This window comes from Oncorhynchus kisutch, linkage group LG25 (assembly GCF_002021735.2).
Source record: "Oncorhynchus kisutch isolate 150728-3 linkage group LG25, Okis_V2, whole genome shotgun sequence".
In the NCBI taxonomy this organism is placed as follows: domain Eukaryota; kingdom Metazoa; phylum Chordata; class Actinopteri; order Salmoniformes; family Salmonidae; genus Oncorhynchus; species Oncorhynchus kisutch.
In genome coordinates this window covers 19691709-19712385 of record NC_034198.2, presented here as the reverse complement: position 1 = coordinate 19712385, position 20677 = coordinate 19691709, and the positions used below count along the sequence as shown (strand labels likewise).

Below are 20677 nucleotides of genomic sequence, written 5' to 3'. Positions count from 1 at the left end.
CCACACCATAAATCCTGTTAATTCCCATCATTCAGCTAAATGTTCTACATACTTAATATTGTTTACCTCCTACATTGCTAACTATGTTGTGGTTGTAGCGTAGGCTATAGCAGAGTAGTTAACATGTACTATGATCATAAATGTATATAAAAAAGAAAAAATGAAGGCAGTCTTAAGGTCTTTCTTTTTTTTAATAAAGGCATTACCACCATCTCTCATATTTTGGTAGTACAGAATTCAAGTTTTTACAGATTTGGTTCACAAAGGAAATCACACATTGAACAGAGCAAACTTCCCAATCAGACAACTCGTAATAATAAAAAGTATAGCTTAAATAATAAAAATGATACAGTACAAAAATAGCTGGATTCATCCTGAAACTCACTCGTGGAAATTACAGTGACACAGTTTTTCTGTCTTTTCTTTTTTAGAAAAAGTAACATTTAAAAAAAGAAACTAACATTTTTATCCTGGTTTTGAAGCGGACTGCAGAGTATAAAAGGATACATTCACTGGCGCTCTGTGATCTGACACAAGGCACTATAGGTTTTTATCTAGGTACAGGACTGTGTGTGTGTAGAGGAGAGGCAGTGCTATTGTGCCAGTCCTGCATCTTTAGCCATACCATAGAAGATTCCTCTCCGGAATAAGAGGTTTGTAGGAGTGTCAAATTCAGCAATCTGTCCCTTGTCCAAGACCAGCACTCTGCAAAGAGGTGAAGAGGGGTTAGTAGAATGTCTCATAACTTTATTAGGTTTCTGGAGAGAATAAGACCAAACAACACAATAACATGGCATCTTAAATCAAAATATGTATTTCTATGTCTGTCTGTCGGGTTTATGAGTGTGTACATGTGTTATGTATTGTACATTACCTAGTATAGTCCATGATGGTGTTGAGTCTGTGAGCGATGGTGAAGACGGTGCAGTCCTCAAACTGTGTCCTGATGGTTGACTGGATGAGATCGTCGGTCTCTAGGTCGATGGCAGCTGTAGCTTCATCCAGAATCAGAATCCTCGTCTTCCTCAGAAGAGCCCTGGCTAAACATACCAGCTGCCTCTGGCCCACACTGAACACACACACAAAGGCATTATTATTTTTCAGAAGAGTAAAACATGAAAGATATAAAAAGCTAAAAGAAATATTCAGAGAAGGAATACGTTCTTAAGAGAAAATCCTAATAAAAGGCACGTTTGTATTCCACATGTTTTCAGTGTTTAATTCCCACCTGAATATACAGGTAAAAAGCCTTGTACAGGTGCAAACATGTGTGAATGCAAATGGGTATCAAAGCATGCAGTTGTTGAGTGGTTAGGATTAGGTTACCTGAGGTTCTCTCCTCCCTCTGAACACTCCAGCTCCAGTTTAGCCGGCTGGTTGCTGACAAACTTGTTGAGGTGGGACAGTTCCAGAGCCTTCCATACCTCCCCGTCACTGTACCTCTCAAAGGGGTCCAGGTTCATCCTCAGACTGCCAGAGAACAGCACTGGCTCCTGGGGAGAGAGAGAGGGTAGTGAAGGTGGAGGTGAGGACGGTGTGTGTGTGTGTGTGTGTGTGTGTGTGTGTGTGTGTGTGTGTGTGTGTGTTTACCTGTGGTATAATGGTGAGTTTAGATCTAAGGTCATGCAGTCCTATCTCTGATATCTTGACCCCGTCGATGGTGATCTCTCCCCCTGCCGCCTCCAGAAGTCGAAACAGGCACAGTGTCATAGAGGACTTACCAGCCCCAGTACGACCCACGATACCTATCTGTAAGGGATACACAAGGCAACTGTTAAATGGCTAATAACTACTGCCCCCCCCCCTCACACCTACGCTGCTGCTATAATGATTATTGATGAGATGTATTACTCCCACTACGCTGCTGTCCATCTTTTTCCCATCAGTATCTATTTATCCTGCTACTGGTCACTATTACTCCCATTTACATGTATACAGTGCATTCAGAAAGGATTCAGACCTCTTTACTTTTTCCACATTTTGTTACGTTACAGCCTCTTTCTAAAATTGATTAAATCGTTTTTTTCCCCTCATCAATCTATACAAAAAACAGAAACATGCCATTTATATAAGTATTCAGATCCTATATTCAGTATTTTGTTGAGCACTTTGGCAGCGATTACAGCCTGGAGTCTTGGGTATGACGCTATAAGCTTGGCACACCTGTATTTGGAGAGTTTCTCCCGTTCTTCTCTGCAGATCCTCTCAAGCTCTGTCAGGTTGGACGGGGAGCGTCGCTGCACAGCTATTTTGTACAGTATATCCGTCTATCATATCTACACTGTCACTCTTGCACACATACTCACCCACCCACCACTTATGCTGCAGCCATACTGTTTACTATTATTTATCCTGATACCAGTCACATTCTCCTAATCCCTGCCTACATGTATATAGCCGCCTCTTTCTTTATTATAGGTATTTTGTAATAAAAAAAACATTACACTATTTTGATATGTATTACTGCAATGTTGGGTAGAGGTAACAAGTTAAGCCACTCACTGTACATGTGCATGTGACAATAAAACTTGAACATTTCCTGCGTGACATCTGCTGGTGTAAAAAGGGCTGTATAAATGCATTTGATTTGAATGAAACTCTGCAACAACAAAAAACTGTACCCTGGAGATGCTCCCATACTCAGTGTTGTTCATCGTAGTTCACCAGTCTCAATTCAAATACTTCTTCCAGATAAATAAAAGGTTAGATTCTTTTTTTCTTCTGGATATCTGCATGCTCGACACACACATCAGTGCCAGCTCTGATAAAGTTAACAGAACTTTATCTGTGTATGAAATGTGATGGCAGGAGTACAGCGTTTTCATGGGGGTACATTCTATAAAATAGTGTGTTAAACAAGCATTTAACTTGTTCTGATTGGCATATGAAGCAATGTTTTTCACCCCAAAATGAACATCTGCCAGGTGTTTTCGTGGTGTCAAGTTTCTCTGTTCATTTGTGACTGAAATGAAAGCCTTATTGCAGTATCTGCTGTACCAGTCAAAAATAAAGAAAAATCCTGGAATGAGTAGGTGTTTCTTTATTTTTTTTAAACAATTTTCTACATTGTAAATATGGAATCATGTAGTAACCAAAAAAAAGTGTTAAACAAATCAGAATATATTTTACATTTGAGATTCTTAAAAGTAACCACCCTTTGCCTTGATGACAGCTTTGCACACTCTTGGCATTCTCTCAACCAGCTTCATGAGGTAGTCACCTGGAATGCATTACAATTAACAGGTTTGCCTTGTTAAAAGTCCATTTGTGGAATTTCTGTCCTCCTTAATGCGTTTGAGCCAATCAGTTGTGTTGTGACAAGGTAGGGGTGGTATACAGAAGGAAGCCCTATTTGGTAAAAGACCATCTCCATATTATGGCAAGAACAGCTCAAATAAGCAGAGAGGAATGACAGTCCATCAATACTTTAAGACATGACGGTCGGTCATTCTGGAAAATTTCAAGAGCTTTGAAAGTTTCAAGTGCAGTCGCAAAAACCATAAAGCGATATGATGAAACTGGCTCTCAGGAGGACCGTCACAGGAAAGGAAGACCCAGAGTTACCTCTGCTGCAGAGGGTAAGTTCGTTAGAGTTACCAGCCTCAGAAATTGCAGCCCAAAAAAGTGCTTCAGAGTTCAAGTAACAGACACGTATCAACATCAATTGTTAAGAGAAGACTGCATGAATCAGGCCCTTCATGGTCCAATTTCTGTAAAGAAACCACTACTACAGGACACCCATTAGAAGAAGAGACTTGCTTGGGCCAAGAAACATGAGCAATGGACATTAGACCGGTGGAAATCTGTCCTTTGGTCTGATGAGTCCAAATTTGAGATTTTTAGTTGTTTCAACCGCTATGTCTTTGAGACACAGAGTAGGTGAATGGATGATATCCGCATGAGTGGTTCCCACCGTGAAGCATGTAGGTGTGATGGTGTGGGTGTGCTTTGATAATGGGGGTGTGCTTTGGTGACACGGTCTGTGATTTATTTACAATTCAAGGCACACTTAACCAGCATGGCTATCACAATATAATAATAATAATAATAATAATATAATAACGATATGCCATCCCATCTGGTTTGTGCTTAGTGGGACTATCTTTTGTTTTTCAACACACCTCCAAAGTGTGAAAGGGCTATTTTACCAAGAAGGAGAGTGATGGAGTGCTGCATCAGATGACCTGGCCTCCACAATAACCCGACCTCAAACCAATTGAGATGGTTTGGGATGAGTTGGACCGCAGAGTGAAGGAAAAACAGCCAACAAGTGCTCAGCATATGTGGGCTCTCCTTCAAGACTATTGGAAAAGCATTCCTCATGAAGCTGGTTGAGAGAATGCCAAGAGTGTGCAAAGCTGACATCAAGGCACTGGGGGGCTACGAATCTCAAATAAAAAAAATATTTTGATTTGTTTAACAAGTTTTTGGTTACTAAATGATCCCATATGTGTTATTTCATAGTTTTGATGTCTTCACTATTATTCTACAATGTAGAAAATAGTAAAAATAAAGAAAAACCCTTGAACGAGTAGGTGTGTCCAAACTTTTGACTGGTGCTGTATGTCATGTTTAATGTGCTTGTTTTCCCTCATCAGTCTACAGAATCAAGGCCTGTATGTCTGTTGTGCTCACCTTCTCTCCTCCTTTGACACTGACGGTGAGGTTCTTAAGGACCAGCTCCAGTCCCTCTCTGTACCTCACACTGTAGTCACTGAACTCTACGTTCCCCTCGGACGGCCAATCAGGCGAAGGCTTCTTGTCCTCCACCTCCCACGGGGCCTAGCAACATACACAATTATACACAACAATAAGCTTGATGCACACTTGAAATTCTGTCCACATCTGCAGAGGTTGAGGAAGGACAGACACATTTCATAAACAAGCACACATCCACATACTGTAGCACAGTGTAAGACTATAAACTCAATCACATGATCAGTAAAGAGGGTGGCATATTTGTTGGGTGTAATATACAAAGTGGTCTGAAATGTACAGTATACTAGTGCCCAGCCGCCCAACATCAAAAGGTAGGCCTTATATGGCACATAATATCCAAGATATAGATGTAGTTACTTTTAGTCTTTTATGGTTGTGATTGTGAGTTTGCAGCCAAACAGTCAAAGGAATGTGTAAATTCCAGATTTGTTTTAATGGATTATTTTCCTGGAAAACAGCATGAACAATGTTTCTCTATTTAGAGCAAATAAAACACACTTCAAGTGCCAATTTATGAGAGACAAAAAGGTAGTCAGTAAATAGCAGACAGCAGGCCACAACAACATTTCCACTGTCGCTGTGCCTTGTACTTTATGAGCGATTAGACCTGGTTTATTTCCATATGTAATGTACCATTCTAGTAAGCACCGTGTGGATGTATTTTCGTTGTACCTCAGTCTTGGTCTCAGAGTACTCCTTGACTCTCTCCACGGCTACGATGTTGCTCTCCAGATCTGACGTCATCCTCACCATCCAGTTCAGTGACATGGTCACCTGTTACAAGGAAAACACAGTAGCATGAGAGATGCTTATTGGGGGTGAGAGATGCTTATTGGGGGGGGGGGGGGGGGGGGGGAAGAGAAACACACACGCCATTAAGCCATCAGTCTGAAGTGTCCCCACTTGCGTTGCTGAATAACTAGCTTTCGGTGGGTTCGAGCCTCAGTATGAGCTCAATTAGGAAGAAACGGTAGTCGCCAAGCAAGCAGTGTGACGTCCTTAACACGAGCACTACAGAATCACAGTGGCAAGCAATGGGCACCATTTGCAGCAGACAGTTAAACGGACAGTAGATATGTTGTACTGTACCAGTAGAGCGTAGGACACAGAGAGTCCCACCAGTCCAGGGTTGAGCTTGTCTTTCCCGATCACAGCAAACAGAGCAGCAAACAGTACGATGCAGTTCCCAATGAACTCTATACGCACCCCTAACCACCTACACACACACACACAAACACACAACATAGTTAGAGCAGCGCTGACACACAGTGTGTTTCTACACAGTAGTTACACTGAACCCGCCTATGTAAATATACTGAAGACATTTTTTTTTATGCAAAATTAAGCTCAGGAGGTTGGTGGAACCTTAATTGGGGAGGACGGGCTCGTGGTAATGGCTGGAGAGGAATCAGTGGAATGGTATCAAATACATCAAACATGGTTTCCATGTGATTGGTGCCAATCCATTCGTTCCAGATATTATTATGAGCCGTCCTCCACTAATGTAAAGTGTTGGTCCCATATTTATAAGCTGAAATTAAATAGAATTTTCCATATGCACAAAAATCTTATTTCTCTTAAATTGTTTACCTCCCTGTTAGCATTTCTCCTTTGCCAGGTGTACCTTGTGCTTGGGACAATAAAAAGCCACTAAAATGTGCAGTTTTATCACAAAACACCATACATGCGTGCAATTGGCATGCTGAGTGCAGGAATGTCCAACAAAGCTGTTTCCAGAGAATTGAATGTTCATGTCTCTACTATAAGCCGCCTCTAATGTCTTTTTGAGTATTTGGCAGTACGTGTCCAACCAGCCTCACAACCGCAGACCATGTGTAACCACACCAGCCCAGGACCTCCACATCCGGCTTCTTCACCTGCGGGATCGTCCGAGACCAGCCACTTGGACAGCTGATGAAACTAAAAAATATTTTGGTCTGTAATAAATCCCTTTAGTGGAGAAAAACTCATTCTGATTGGCTGGGTCTGGCTCCCCAGTGGGTGGGCCTATGCACTCCCAGGCCCACCCATTGCTGCACCCCTACCCAGTCATGTGAATTCCATAGATTAGGACCTAATGAATGTATTCCAATTGACTGATTTCCTTCTATGAACTGTAACTCAGTAAAATTGTTGAAACTGTTGCGCTCATATTTTTGTTCAATATACATTACCATGCAAATACATTGATTAGATACAGTATTAGGAGCACTTATTGTAAAGTGGGACACTCATGTTTTATGTACTTTGCGATGGAACGTGTGCCTGTTGAGCATGCTTTCAACATGAGCACCAGTCAGTGGTTATGTTCCAATCCTCAAAATCCAATGGACAGACAAATACTGTACTGTCATTTTGAAGAGAGAATCCTAGCCCACTTGGGATTATTACCAAGACCCTTCAGAGCAGTAGCCAAAAAAGGGAGCGAGGAAAGGAAGCAAATTAAGAATTTTACATTGGAGCCATTTAGCAGACGCTCTTATCCAGAGAGACTTACAGGAGCAATTAGGGTTAAGTGCCTTGCTCAAGGGCACACCAACATATTTTCCACCTAGTCAGCTCGGGGATTCAAACCAGCGCCCTTTCGGTTACTGACCAAACACTCTTAAGGCAAGGCAACCTGCCGCACCAAAGACAATTGGAACACAGCCACTGTCCTCCAGAGTCCATAGTGAATGTACAGTAAGATATAGACACCACCTACCTGTTGGACACTATACCAGGGTAGTAACTCTTCTGGTTCTCATCCACCTTCATGTCACTCATTAGTACAAAGGCATCGTGTCTGCAGTAGGCTCTGATGACACTAGAGCCAGTGACGGTCTCAGAGAAATGGGAGTATATAGGAGACCTGCTGACCGACTCCAGACGCTTTAACTGCCGAGATGTGGCCACATAAAATCTCTACAGCCGTGGGGAAGAGAGATGAACAACGCATTATATAGTAACTGAACACGGGGATACAAGCTGTGACAGTAAGCAACTAGGAAGAGCACACTGCAGTAACACACTATATATAGTAAGGTCAGGGTTCACAAAACATCTGCAGAGTTCCTTTGACAGACTAATAGAGTAATAGATTCATTTCATAGTGATAGATATATTTAATAGTCATATTTAGCTAGCGTTTACATTAATTATGATAATGCCAGTTCTTGAACTCTGCGGATACTCTTTCCACCCGGCCCAGTCTACGAAATAAGGTATATTTAATTTGATTATCAAATCAATGTATAAATCATCCAGTACTAAACACATTTGATTACACTTGATCAAATCAACACTTCAATGTCCATTAGTGCTTAAATGCCATCATAATACTGCAGTGTACGGGTTGGCTTTTAAACACTAACACATTATTAAAGGTCAAATTCATACATATAGAATAATTAAAGTCCCAGTGAGTAAGAAATAGCCCTTTTTTCAATGATTGAGAGACACACAGAGAAGGTAAATAAAAGACAATGCAGATAAATCAAAAAGCAGAAGGAATATATGCGGATGTTAGATCATGGCGACCCAGTTAACAGCGCTGCAGCTCCAGTTAGCAGGCATCTCACAGAGGCACATGTGAACACACAGAACCCTGCTTACATTCACTATACAGAGCCCAGCCCGATCAATGTTTTTTTTGGGGGGGTCAGATTCTGATTTATTAGGGGACAAAACATACCTATATGTCTTACTCACTGAATTTGCATAAAGTGCAATTGTCCAATAACTATGCTTCAAATGTTGATTTCATAAATCGTGGCAAGAATGTATGCAAATATGTCCCCTCGTTCTGAGAATGGCCGCATTTGTTCAGAAAAGCATGAGATTTAAAAATCCTTTTTACTGAATATCGGTTAATGGTTGAATTATCATCTTGATAACGATATAGTGGTAAAAGACCAATATCGGCCGATAATATTGGTGAACTGATATATCGGTCGGGCTCCAGAAATATTTCAGTTTTCCAACTTCTGGAAACTTCTGGAAAGCACAAGCCCCAATGGCCCTCAGCGAAACATCCAAATGCAGATACTACAAACTAAACTATTTTTCGCTCGGGATCACGTACTCTCTTTAGACCTTCTCAATCAGACTGATTGGAAGGTTGAAAGGAGGTGATTGCTTGTCGATTTCTTGAAATTAAATCAGTGTGCTGCAGATGCGTGGACATTTAAAACGGATGGAAATCGGATCAAGAGCAGTCATGTCAATTGATGCTCAACACATTCTATCAGTGACCAGCAATTTGAAGAAGCCTTGTGGCTCCTATCAAGTGTCGTAATTTTGTGGGTCAAATCTCCAGACGCAAAAAAACCCAAACACACATTACAAAGCCATAGGGACCTTAAGAAGCCAAATCATCTTAGTGCGTTAGTAGTAGATAGCCAAACAGTTATTCACAACAAACGGATTCTAAATGGATGTTGGATGATTTGAAGTTTAACTGATTAGGATGAGTTATAAACGTCGGAATGAACATTCAGTAACCATGATGACACGATAATGCCTATCCCCCCCCCACACACACACACACACACACAACAGTATTCAATACAGATACCGAACGGCTGCTCACCATCTACCCCCGGTTGTTAACCGGCACGGATTCAGTCAAATTCAAAATTCAGTGTATCGAATTATCATAGTGAAGCCAAGTCAATGGAATATCAACAATCTTGGTCATATTGCCATATGCTGAGGTTCCACATCCATATTCCTTGGGGTGGTGTGAACTAGAAGAACAGCCGTTCCACACAAACCAAACAACTAGAGACTGGAGCCTTAGGCTACACACTAAACCTCCACTCGCTAGTCTGCTACTGTGTCTACCCACCAAGCAAACCCCACTGCAACACTAAGACAACGAGAATGATGGTCACATCTACCACAGCAAACTGTACACACAACAGCAGCAATCTACCAGCCCACACACACACACACACACACGCTGTATTAGAGTTATTAATGAGTTGTGTCCTATTTACCTGGACCCACCAATAGAACACCATTAACGGCACTACGACTAGTAGGAACAGAGGGGTGAGGGCAGAGCATACGATCAGCACATTCACTGTGTACCAGAAAGTGCGCATCCATATATCAATATTGTCTGGGATGTGCGAGTCTATAATGTCCACGTCTTTGCTGAAGCGGTTGAGTACGCGCCCCGTGGGGGTGCTCTCGAAGAAGCCCTGGGGTGCCCTCAGCAACCTCTGGAGCATGTGGAGGTGCATGAGTTCGGCTGCCCGCAGCATGCTGTAGGCCTTGGACAGCAGACAGTTGGCCAGCAACAGCACACCTGGGAGAGGGGGGAGGGGCACAGGTGACAACCACACTACTGTTAATTGGATCTCTCTCCCTCCCACTGGTATAGAAGCCTTTGGCAGTATCGAATAATGACCCAAATATTAACTTCCTGGGTCAAAAACTAAAGGCATTGCATGGCAACCCTGCATACCAATACCCTATAGAGTCGGACAGGAAATAAAAGAACCTCAAACTATCTAATGTGCGGATGGACACCTGTAGAATCAGACTACTACTTGCCTTTCCATTCATTCACCGCCAGAGGGCAGCAGCACACCAGAGTTCTCATCTTTCCTGTAAGCACAAACCTAAAACCCTCACCTTTAGATCAGGTCTAGGGGCAACTTCATCCTACGCCACTCTAGTCTAAATCTATGTTCTCCAGCTACAATACATTCTCCACTGTGTCCCTGAGAAGGACTTTGGGTGGTAAAGAAAGCACAGTAGTGTTCTGCGCTCTCAGCTTGATCGCCTCAAGAGGACCAGAGTAAACAAACAAACAAGATCAGCTGAACTGAAGCCTCCTTCACTACTGTGTGTACACAGAACCGGCTGTGGGTGAACCAACCCTGCTGTGTGTGTCTGCGCGTGTGGGTAAACAGGCTGCAGACAGGGCAGGAAGTGCTATAGGGCCGCTGAGAGGGAGAGAGAGGATGTGAATGCATAGTTAGGGGAGAGGAGACCGGGAGGAGAGCAAATGCTCAACAGATAACAGGAACACAAAAAGCTGCAGAGAAACAAAAAAGCCAAAGGTCACAGAAACTGCTCCAACAATCAGGGTGCTGCATGCTGCATTCAGGAAGGTAAACAACCCACTTTGGCAGAAATTGAAATGAAAAGGAGGGGGGAAAAAAACAAGTATTACTTGACACCATAAACTCCTGCCCTGGAGAGTAGAGCAACCAACCATTAGCTCTTCAGAACAGAACCAATACCTGGACAAAGATGTATATGAAAGCCAGCGGGGCTATGACCACGGCGAAGATGGGGGTGCTGGCCACTATGACTATCATGGTGGAGAGAGAGGAGAAGAAGGTCCCGAGGAACATGAGAACAGTGGAGGGCAGTGCCTCGTCGATGACGTAGATGTCCTTAGAGAAGCGGTTGATGACCCTGCCTATGGGGGTGGTGTCAAAGAAAGACTGGGGGGTGTGAAACTTGTTGTCCAGGAGGGCATAGTGGAGCTTCCTGGCTGCTCCGATGTTCCCCATGGCCAGGGTGAAGGAGGAGACCATGACCAGGAGCCCTGAGATGGAGGGAGGAGGAGGCAGTGGGTTCTGTACGTGTCCGCTCTCATGAATGCAGAGACCCTTTTCAATTTCATTCAAATCAAGCTCACAGTGTTACTGGAAAAGGACCTGAGGTGTTGAGGCCAAGGTCCTCACACAAGACCAACCACTCATAGTGAGCATCATACAGTAATAAAGTAAAAAACATGCGATTGTCATATACACAGCAAAATCTACAACAACAAAACCTCTTCGGCACAAATGACCCAAACACCACAGACAAATTGTATTATTGAATATTGAGTACTTTCAGTCATCTTAAGGTGGATAGGTATTGTTATCCTAAAGGTACTGGACAGCAGGTCTCCTCACCTTGTGCCATGCCCAAAGCAGCATACACCCCCACCCTCATGCTGACATTCTCCTGGGTCACGTTCTGAGCTGCGTCATTGGTCCACTGGCTCAGCCAGACGTTGGCTCCGATGGAGGCAGCACTCTGGCAGCCGTACAGGAAACAGATGAAGAGGGACAGCAGAGGCCCTACTGCCTTGGCATATTCCCAGAACACCTTGCTCTTCACCTGAGGGCAGGGAGGAAAGGGCAGTTAGAGGTCAGGGGTTAGAGATCAGTGGCTCTAAAGCTTTGGAATACTCCCATAACACCTTAATCTTCACCTGAGGACAGGGAGGAGACAGAGGTTAAAGGTCAGGGGTAAGAGGTTAGACATCAGAGGCCGTACTCTCTCGGAATACACCCGGAACAACTTCACCTGGGGGTAGGAGAAAGTAGAAGTCTACATCTTCAATCAAGTTCACTAAACTATGTATGGCCCCATAGCTCTACTCACCCTGCCTGTCTCAGCGGTCTCTGCTTGGATGAGTTTCTCCACCTTGGGTAGTTTCTTCTCTGAGTCAGATTCGGCATGCTTCCTCTCGCTGCACAGACGCTTCCGGACAGACCTGCTCTTTGGGTTCTCCAGGTCCCCTGAGATGATGCTGATCTGCCTGCAGGGAGAGAGGAAGTGATTGATCGGTGACTGATGATGTTAAACACTTCTCCAATCTGTGTTGAGATCTGATATTCTGAGCAGTGCAAGATGAGACGCCAATGTGATATCGTCAACCAATCACATTTGTCAAATCTTTTCAGGCTAAATTCCAGAGGACAGTTATAACTACTTACAAAAAGTGTGCCTCTAATAAAGAGCTAAAAAAGTATGTCAATAGCTGTATTGGACAGAAAGATATAAGTTAACTTGTGAGAGTCTCCATGCTCATTAGTTGCTCATTCAACATATTTGCTGCTACTTCACTCAATCCCATTTTAAAAGTCTCCCTTCCTAATTGTTGTACATTCCCTGAGACCAACCAGAAACATTTCCCTGGACAAATATTCCTAGATTTTCATAACAACCACACGTGGTCTCTCATTTCTGCATCACCACATTTTACATGAGGCAAAAAAGGTACGCTTCAATTCATTCGCTTAGTGCAGAGGGGAGGGGGATTTTTGTCCGGGGGAGGTGCCCCCGTTGACCAGCATTTGTTTTTTTTAAATGACCCTACTGACACATTTAATAAAAACATTGCAAATTGGCATGCAAAATGTCCGAATTGCCAGAGCAAAATCAGGCATTTTGGTCCGCAACTGTCACAAAGAAAAAACCAGAAGAATCCTGGAGGGACTGCCTTATGAACGGTTACAGAGACTTATAAGTACCTTATGAACTGTCTCTTTGCCTCATTGACCACTGGTTCGTTGTCCACCATGTCTGTATGGTTGCTAAGGGCGTCGTCAGGGAAGTTTTCTTCTTCGTCAATCAAAGCCTCTGTGGGTGTTGAGTTACAGCGTTACCGTGGTAATTATGTAGCAGGTGTACACACTCCTATAGGTGTAAGGCAGGGACAGCTAACTCTCCTCCTAGAGAGCTACTGGGTATTTAGGGTTTTGTTCCAACCCAACTAACAAACCTGAAACAGCTAGTAGCTTGCACACCCAGTAGCCTTCAAGGACACATGTTGGCACGTACTGGTGTAAGGGGAACAGTGGAACCCCAAGGGGATTAACATCAATAGAATCCGCCCTTCTGCTTTAGCCCTCAAATTCAAATCTGGACCTTGAAGCCAGTTCCACTGCTTTTCTTCATTCTTCCCCTCTAATCAGAGACCAATTTAAACCTGGGACCGGGGGACAGGTTGCTGACTAGAGGTGGCAATTCAGCATGATACATGTCCATTGGGGTGGGGGTGGGGTAAAAATGTCCATTGAGGTGGAGGGTTAATATGATAACATATAACGACACATAAGAAAACATTTGAAGTATTCCAAAGACATGTTCTCACACGATTTCAAGTGACCAAAAATGTATGTGGTTTTCCTTTAAGGGACACTAAGTGGGTGCAATTAATTACCAGGTGGCAGTAGAACAGAAAACCAGCAGTGCTACAGACATCGTAGGGTAAGATTCAAATACCCCTGTGCTATAGTAACAGGTAGTTCTACCTGTTGCCTCGTCCTCCTCGATGATGTCCTCCAGGGAATAGTTCCTGAGGAACTCAGCGAATGCCCCATTCTGTTTGAGCAGCTCTTGGTACGAGCCCATCTCCGACACCCTGCCCTCCACCATCACCACTATGTTATCCACCTGCGGCAGGAAGCTGATGCCGTGCGTCACCAGGATACGCGTCTTGAGAGAAAAGAAAAGAGGATCTGTCATTAAGGCCGGCAATTGCCAGGGACCTCACGATACTTTATTATCGTGATACTTAGGTGCCAATATCTGTTGCGATTCCATACGCTTCACTATTCTATATCTGTTGCGATTCTATACGCTTCACTATTCTATATCTGTTGCGATTCTATACGCTTCACTATTCTATATCTGTTGCGATTCTATACGCTTCACTATTCTATATCTGTTGCGATTCCATACGCTTCACTATTCTATATCTGTTGCGATTCTATACGCTTCACTATTCTATATCTGTTGCGATTCTATACGCTTCACTATTCTATATGTGTTGCGATTCTATACGCTTCACTATTCTATATGTGTTGCGATTCCATACGCTTCACTATTCTATATGTGTTGCGATTCTATACGCTTCACTATTCTATATCTGTTGCGATTCCATACGCTTCACTATTCTATATGTGTTGCGATTCTATACGTTTCACTATTCTATATCTGTTGCGATTCTATACGCTTCACTATTCTATATGTGTTGCGATTCTATACGCTTCACTATTCTATATCTGTTGCGATTCTATACGCTTCACTATTCTATATGTGTTGCGATTCTATACGCTTCACTATTCTATATGTGTTGTGATTCTATACGCTTCACTATTCTATATGTGTTGCGATTCCATACGCTTCACTATTCTATATGTGTTGCGATTCCATACGCTTCACTATTCTATATGTGTTGCGATTCCATACGCTTCACTATTCTATATGTGTTGCGATTCCATACGCTTCACTATTCTATATGTGTTGCGATTCCATACGCTTCACTATTCTATATGTGTTGCGATTCCATACGCTTCACTATTCTATATGTGTTGCGATTCTATACGCTTCACTATTCTATATGTGTTGCGATTCCATACGCTTCACTATTCTATATCTGTTGCGATTCCATACGCTTCACTATTCTATATCTGTTGCGATTCTATACGCTTCACTATTCTATATGTGTTGCGATTCTATACGCTTCACTATTCTATATCTGTTGCGATTCTATACGCTTCACTATTCTATATCTGTTGCGATTCTATACGCTTCACTATTCTATATGTGTTGCGATTCTATACGCTTCACTATTCTATATGTGTTGCGATTCCATACGCTTCACTATTCTATATGTGTTGCGATTCCATACGCTTCACTATTCTATATGTGTTGCGATTCCATACGCTTCACTATTCTATATCTGTTGCGATTCCATACGCTTCACTATTCTATATCTGTTGCGATTCTATACGCTTCACTATTCTATATCTGTTGCGATTCCATACGCTTCACTATTCTATATCTGTTGCGATTCCATACGCTTCACTATTCTATATGTGTTGCGATTCTATACGCTTCACTATTCTATATCTGTTGCGATTCTATACGCTTCACTATTCTATATGTGTTGCGATTCTATACGCTTCACTATTCTATATCTGTTGCGATTCTATACGCTTCACTATTCTATATATGTTGCGATTCTATACGCTTCACTATTCTATATCTGTTGCGATTCTATACGCTTCACTATTCTATATGTGTTGCGATTCTATACGCTTCACTATTCTATATGTGTTGCGATTCTATACGCTTCACTATTCTATATGTGTTGCGATTCCATACGCTTCACTATTCTATATCTGTTGCGATTCCATACGCTTCACTATTCTATATGTGTTGCGATTCTATACGCTTCACTATTCTATATGTGTTGCGATTCTATACGCTTCACTATTCTATATGTGTTGCGATTCTATACGCTTCACTATTCTATATGTGTTGCGATTCTATACGCTTCACTATTCTATATCTGTTGCGATTCTATACGCTTCACTATTCTATATGTGTTGCGATTCTATACGTTTCACTATTCTATATGTGTTGCGATTCTATACGTTTCAGTATTCTATATCTGTTGCGATTCTATACGCTTCACTATTCTATATGTGTTGCGATTCTATACGCTTCACTATTCTATATGTGTTGCGATTCTATACGCTTCACTATTCTATATGTGTTGCGATTCCATACGCTTCACTATTCTATATCTGTTGCGATTCCATACGCTTCACTATTCTATATGTGTTGCGATTCTATACGCTTCACTATTCTATATGTGTTGCGATTCTATACGCTTCACTATTCTATATGTGTTGCGATTCTATACGCTTCACTATTCTATATGTGTTGCGATTCTATACGCTTCACTATTCTATATCTGTTGCGATTCTATACGCTTCACTATTCTATATGTGTTGCGATTCTATACGTTTCACTATTCTATATGTGTTGCGATTCTATACGTTTCAGTATTCTATATGTGTTGCGATTCTATACGCTTCACTATTCTATATGTGTTGCGATTCTATACGTTTCACTATTCTATATGTGTTGCGATTCTATACGCTTCACTATTCTATATGTGTTGCGATTCCATACGCTTCACTATTCTATATGTGTTGCGATTCTATACGTTTCAGTATTCTATATGTGTTACGATTCCATACGCTTCACTATTCTATATGTGTTGCGATTCTATACGCTTCACTATTCTATATGTGTTGCGATTCTATACGCTTCACTATTCTATATGTGTTGCGATTCCATACGCTTCACTATTCTATATGTGTTGCGATTCCATACGCTTCACTATTCTATATGTGTTGCGATTCCATACGCTTCACTATTCTATATGTGTTGCGATTCCATACGCTTCACTATTCTATATGTGTTGCGATTCCATACGCTTCACTATTCTATATGTGTTGCGATTCCATACGCTTCACTATTCTATATGTGTTGCGATTCCATACGCTTCACTATTCTATATGTGTTGCGATTCCATACGCTTCACTATTCTATATGTGTTGCGATTCCATACGCTTCACTATTCTATATGTGTTGCGATTCCATACGCTTCACTATTCTATATGTGTTGCGATTCCATACGCTTCACTATTCTATATGTGTTGCGATTCCATACGCTTCACTATTCTATATGTGTTGCGATTCCATACGCTTCACTATTCTATATGTGTTGCGATTCTATACATTTCACTATTCTATATGTGTTGCGATTCTATACGTTTCACTATTCTATATTGTTATTGCGATTCTATACGTTTCAGTATTCTATATGTGTTGCGATTCCATACGCTTCACTATTCTATATCTGTTGCGATTCTATACGCTTCACTATTCTATATGTGTTGCGATTCCATACGCTTCACTATTCTATATCTGTTGCGATTCTATACGCTTCACTATTCTATATGTGTTGCGATTCTATACGCTTCACTATTCTATATGTGTTGCGATTCCATACGCTTCACTATTCTATATCTGTTGCGATTCTATACGCTTCACTATTCTATATGTGTTGCGTTTCTATACGCTTCACTATTCTATATTGTTATTGTGATTCGATACTGAGATTTTATTGCAATTCGATGTTCTAATAAATCTGCTTAAAACATGTTGACTCACCATTTCAAAAGATGGAGAACAAACTATAGAAGGAGAAATACCTGAGCTAGATAATTTACATTTGGAGTCATAGAATCTATACAACATCTTCAAAAATGAATAGTGATTCTGTCACTTACTGTCATGTTAGTTCAATTATTCTTAGTGTTGCATATGCAGCAGGACAGTGAACATTCAAATATAGGAAGTGACACTCACTATAATAATGAAACAACCAAACACACTACATACCCAAGTCTGTACATAAGTTTCTTATCAGAGCATTAAAGTCGTACATTTGATACTAAACCAACAAGTAGAGGATTGAAAACTATAAACCACAGATAAGAGCTACCATTTCCTCTATTGTAGGCGAGGACTCTTTAAAATGGGGTTTTACTATGTGAACTAGGCAGAATATAGCTCATGTACTTGTCAGTTATGAGGAGATTCCCACTGTTGTCCTTTTTAACATGGCCATGTAGTGCCATACCACCAAATATGGTTGATAATGGACAAGATATCTAACCAGTTAATGTCTCTTTGCTACCACTCAGAATGTGTCTCTCTTCTTCTGTAGTGTATGGAGAACAGAGCAGTGTGACTCTTCTACTCACCTTGCCCTGCAGCGCCCCCTCTGGGCCAATGACCTGGTCGAAGATGTGTTTGGCCACGTGGGCGTCCACGGCAGAGAGAGGGTCGTCCAGCAGGTAGACGTCTGCCTCATTGTACAGAGCTCTGGCCAGACTCACCCTCTGTCTCTGACCACCTGAGAGATTGATTCCCTGAGAGAGAAAAAGAGAGAAAGGAGCAAGAGAAAGAGGAGAAGAGAGAAAGTCAGGAGAAAGAAAGGAGAAATAGAGAGGAGAGAAAGCCAGAGAGAGGAGAGAAAGAGAGAAAGAGAGGAGAGAAAGAGAGGAGAGAGACAAACACAAGCAAATCACTGATCTCAAAATAAGTTGCTTTGTTTGAGACTCAAAGACTCATCTCAGCTCCCAGAACTGATGCCTTTAGTTGTGGGCTAACGTGACCTTTAGCCCCAAAAAACAAACCAGGTTAGATTCTATTCCATCTCCCTACCTTCTCTCCGATCTCGGTCAGGTCTCCTCCAGGTAGTACTTCCAGGTCCTGGGTCAGAGCGCAGGCATCCAGACAACAGCGATACTTGTGCTCGTTGTAGGCCTTGCCAAATAGGATGTTGTCTCTCAGAGTGGCATTCTGGATCCAGGCTTGCTGCGGGACGTAGGCCACCGAACCCTGAAAGGAGAGGAGGGAGAAAACTCAGTACAGCTGAAAACTACAACTGGACACAAACAATCAGTCTATCAATCGTTCAATCAATCAATAAAGCAATTGACACACTAATCAATTACTCAATCGAGCAAATGCCCCAATAAAATCAAATCAACCTTCAGTTAGCATAATTGAATTCAGTGGACATACCTGTATAGAGATGTCTCCCTCCATTTTCTCCATCTCTCCCAATAGAGCTGACACCAGAGAAGACTTTCCACAGCCGACATGTCCTACCACCGCTAGCAATGAGCCCTGGGGCACCATCAGGTTTATACTGGGACGGACAAACACACACAGTCAGTGCATTCTTTCCCTTGAATAGTTATTGTCCTTTGCATGATGCAACTTGCCAACATACTTGTGTAGAGCAGGAGGATCTTGTTTTGCCCAGGTGAACTTCCCGTTGACAACAGTCACCGAGCTATCTGAAGGGGAGAATGCGTTGCAGTTACAAAAACAGGAACCATGACACAGCATTACCAAACTGGCAAAAACAGAGGGAGTTACAGAAGAGAAAGCAATGACTGTGGGAATCCGTCCATCTAAATACCTTATGTCACCTCAACTTAAGAGTCTAAAACGTTATTATTACAAAAGCCAAGAGTAATGACGATGCAAAACTGAAATTGATTACATAATCCCTCATAGTTTCTATATAAAACCTCACCGCCTACAGTAATGGCAGGCAGTGGTGCCATGGCAACAGGCCCATGTAAGCGTGACTCAGCAGTAACCATAGAACTAGGAATTAGAATAGTAATTTAATAGGATCTCTATGGCAGAAACATAGACCATTAGAATGCCTCAGAGGCCCCGTCCCATTAGCTTTATTCTCTACCATCCTTCATGTCAGTGAAAACCTAAGGGGTATCGGAAGGGCCTTAGGGGGTGAAATGAAACCAGCCCAGCCAAGTTTGGTTCAATGTTCACCTGTGGCAGTGTTAGTCCGGTCCACAGACTCTGGGTCCAGCTCATCATGACTCAGGAAGTCCTGGATACGCTTCAGGGACACGCTGGCCTTGGAGTGGCAACAGAGTCAACACACACACAGCGCAAAAGCATGCACAACATCCACAGGAGGAATGACAGAAGGAATAAGAGGAGGAGTGAGAAAAAGAGGAATGAGAGAAGTAGGGGGAAAAGAAAGAGTGACAGGGTGAAAAAATTGAGAGGAGTGAGACAAGAAGGAGTAAGAGAATGACAGAGGAGGAGAAGAGCCTACCTGTACGATACTGCTGATGACTTGGGGCAACATATTGAGAGGGAACCGTAAGATGTTGAAAAGAGACAAAGATACAAAGGCTTTCTCCGCGTCTAAAATGTTATTTTTATCCACAGTCACATACACTGCAAACGTTGTCAAGGCAACCTGAGGAGACATAAAAAATCATTTTAAAAAAGCTTGGAAAAAGATCCTCTGGACAGCTCATTGATTTGCAGCTTTCAGTTGTACTCTGTCCATCTAAAATAGCTAGCTAATAGTCAGAGTTAACCTTCCTTCCTCCATGCAAAGTGATATAGCGTATACAACAAGGATAATATAGGTGTGTGTGCGTGCCGGAGTGTGTCCCGTACTAGGAATGGTGCACTGGTCCAGGCCATGGTAGACAGAGCACCGAGGTAGGCCGTCTTGCGGAGCACATTGAGCTCTTTCTGTCTGATCTCCAGAACCTTCTCTTTAAAAGAGCTCTCCCAAGCGTACAGCTTCAACACTTTGATCCCGTTCAGAATCTCGTTCATCAGTTTGATGCGAGCATCCTTGTACTGCATCTGCTCCACCTTTAAGAGACAACAGGAGGGAGGTGGTAGAGAGGGAGGTGGGAGAGAGGGAGGTGGGAGAGAGGGAGGTGGGAGAGAGGGAGAGAGGGAGGGAGGTGGGAGAGAGGGAGGGGGGAGAGAGGGGGAGGTGGAAGATATCTTCTGTCCATGT

At 42.4% G+C, this 20677-nt stretch overlaps 1 protein-coding gene across 7 annotated transcripts in view; it reads right to left on the bottom strand.

Annotated features, from left to right (window-relative positions):
- Positions 1-172: 172 nt before the first annotated feature.
- abcc3 (ATP-binding cassette, sub-family C (CFTR/MRP), member 3) overlaps positions 173-20677 on the bottom strand; it is a 57916-nt gene continuing 37411 nt past the window's right edge. The window contains exons 12-32 of one of the 7 annotated variants that reach the window (XR_004205432.1): positions 20323-20526; positions 19970-20116; positions 19678-19765; positions 19106-19172; positions 18895-19021; positions 18532-18708; positions 18069-18236; positions 13752-13935; positions 12969-13077; positions 12097-12253; positions 11622-11829; positions 10956-11266; positions 9699-10012; positions 7424-7623; positions 5809-5935; positions 5392-5493; positions 4636-4782; positions 1591-1749; positions 1327-1493; positions 875-1069; positions 173-705 (exon numbers count right to left, since the gene is read on the bottom strand). Coding sequence is in view for 5 of the 7 variants with exons in the window: in XM_031804799.1 (XP_031660659.1) it covers positions 594-705; positions 875-1069; positions 1327-1493; positions 1591-1749; positions 4636-4782; positions 5392-5493; positions 5809-5935; positions 7424-7623; positions 9699-10012; positions 11622-11829; positions 12097-12253; positions 12969-13077; positions 13752-13935; positions 18069-18236; positions 18532-18708; positions 18895-19021; positions 19106-19172; positions 19678-19765; positions 19970-20116; positions 20323-20526 (3159 nt within the window). In the remaining 2 variants the exon portion in view is untranslated. Of the gene's footprint in view, positions 706-874; positions 1070-1326; positions 1494-1590; positions 1750-4635; positions 4783-5391; positions 5494-5808; positions 5936-7419; positions 7624-9698; positions 10013-10955; positions 11267-11621; positions 11830-12096; positions 12254-12968; positions 13078-13751; positions 13936-18068; positions 18237-18531; positions 18709-18894; positions 19173-19677; positions 19766-19969; positions 20117-20322; positions 20527-20677 lie in introns of those variants that run through there. The other 6 variants (XM_031804799.1, XM_020460447.2, XM_031804800.1 and 3 more) reach the window with 6 other exon arrangements.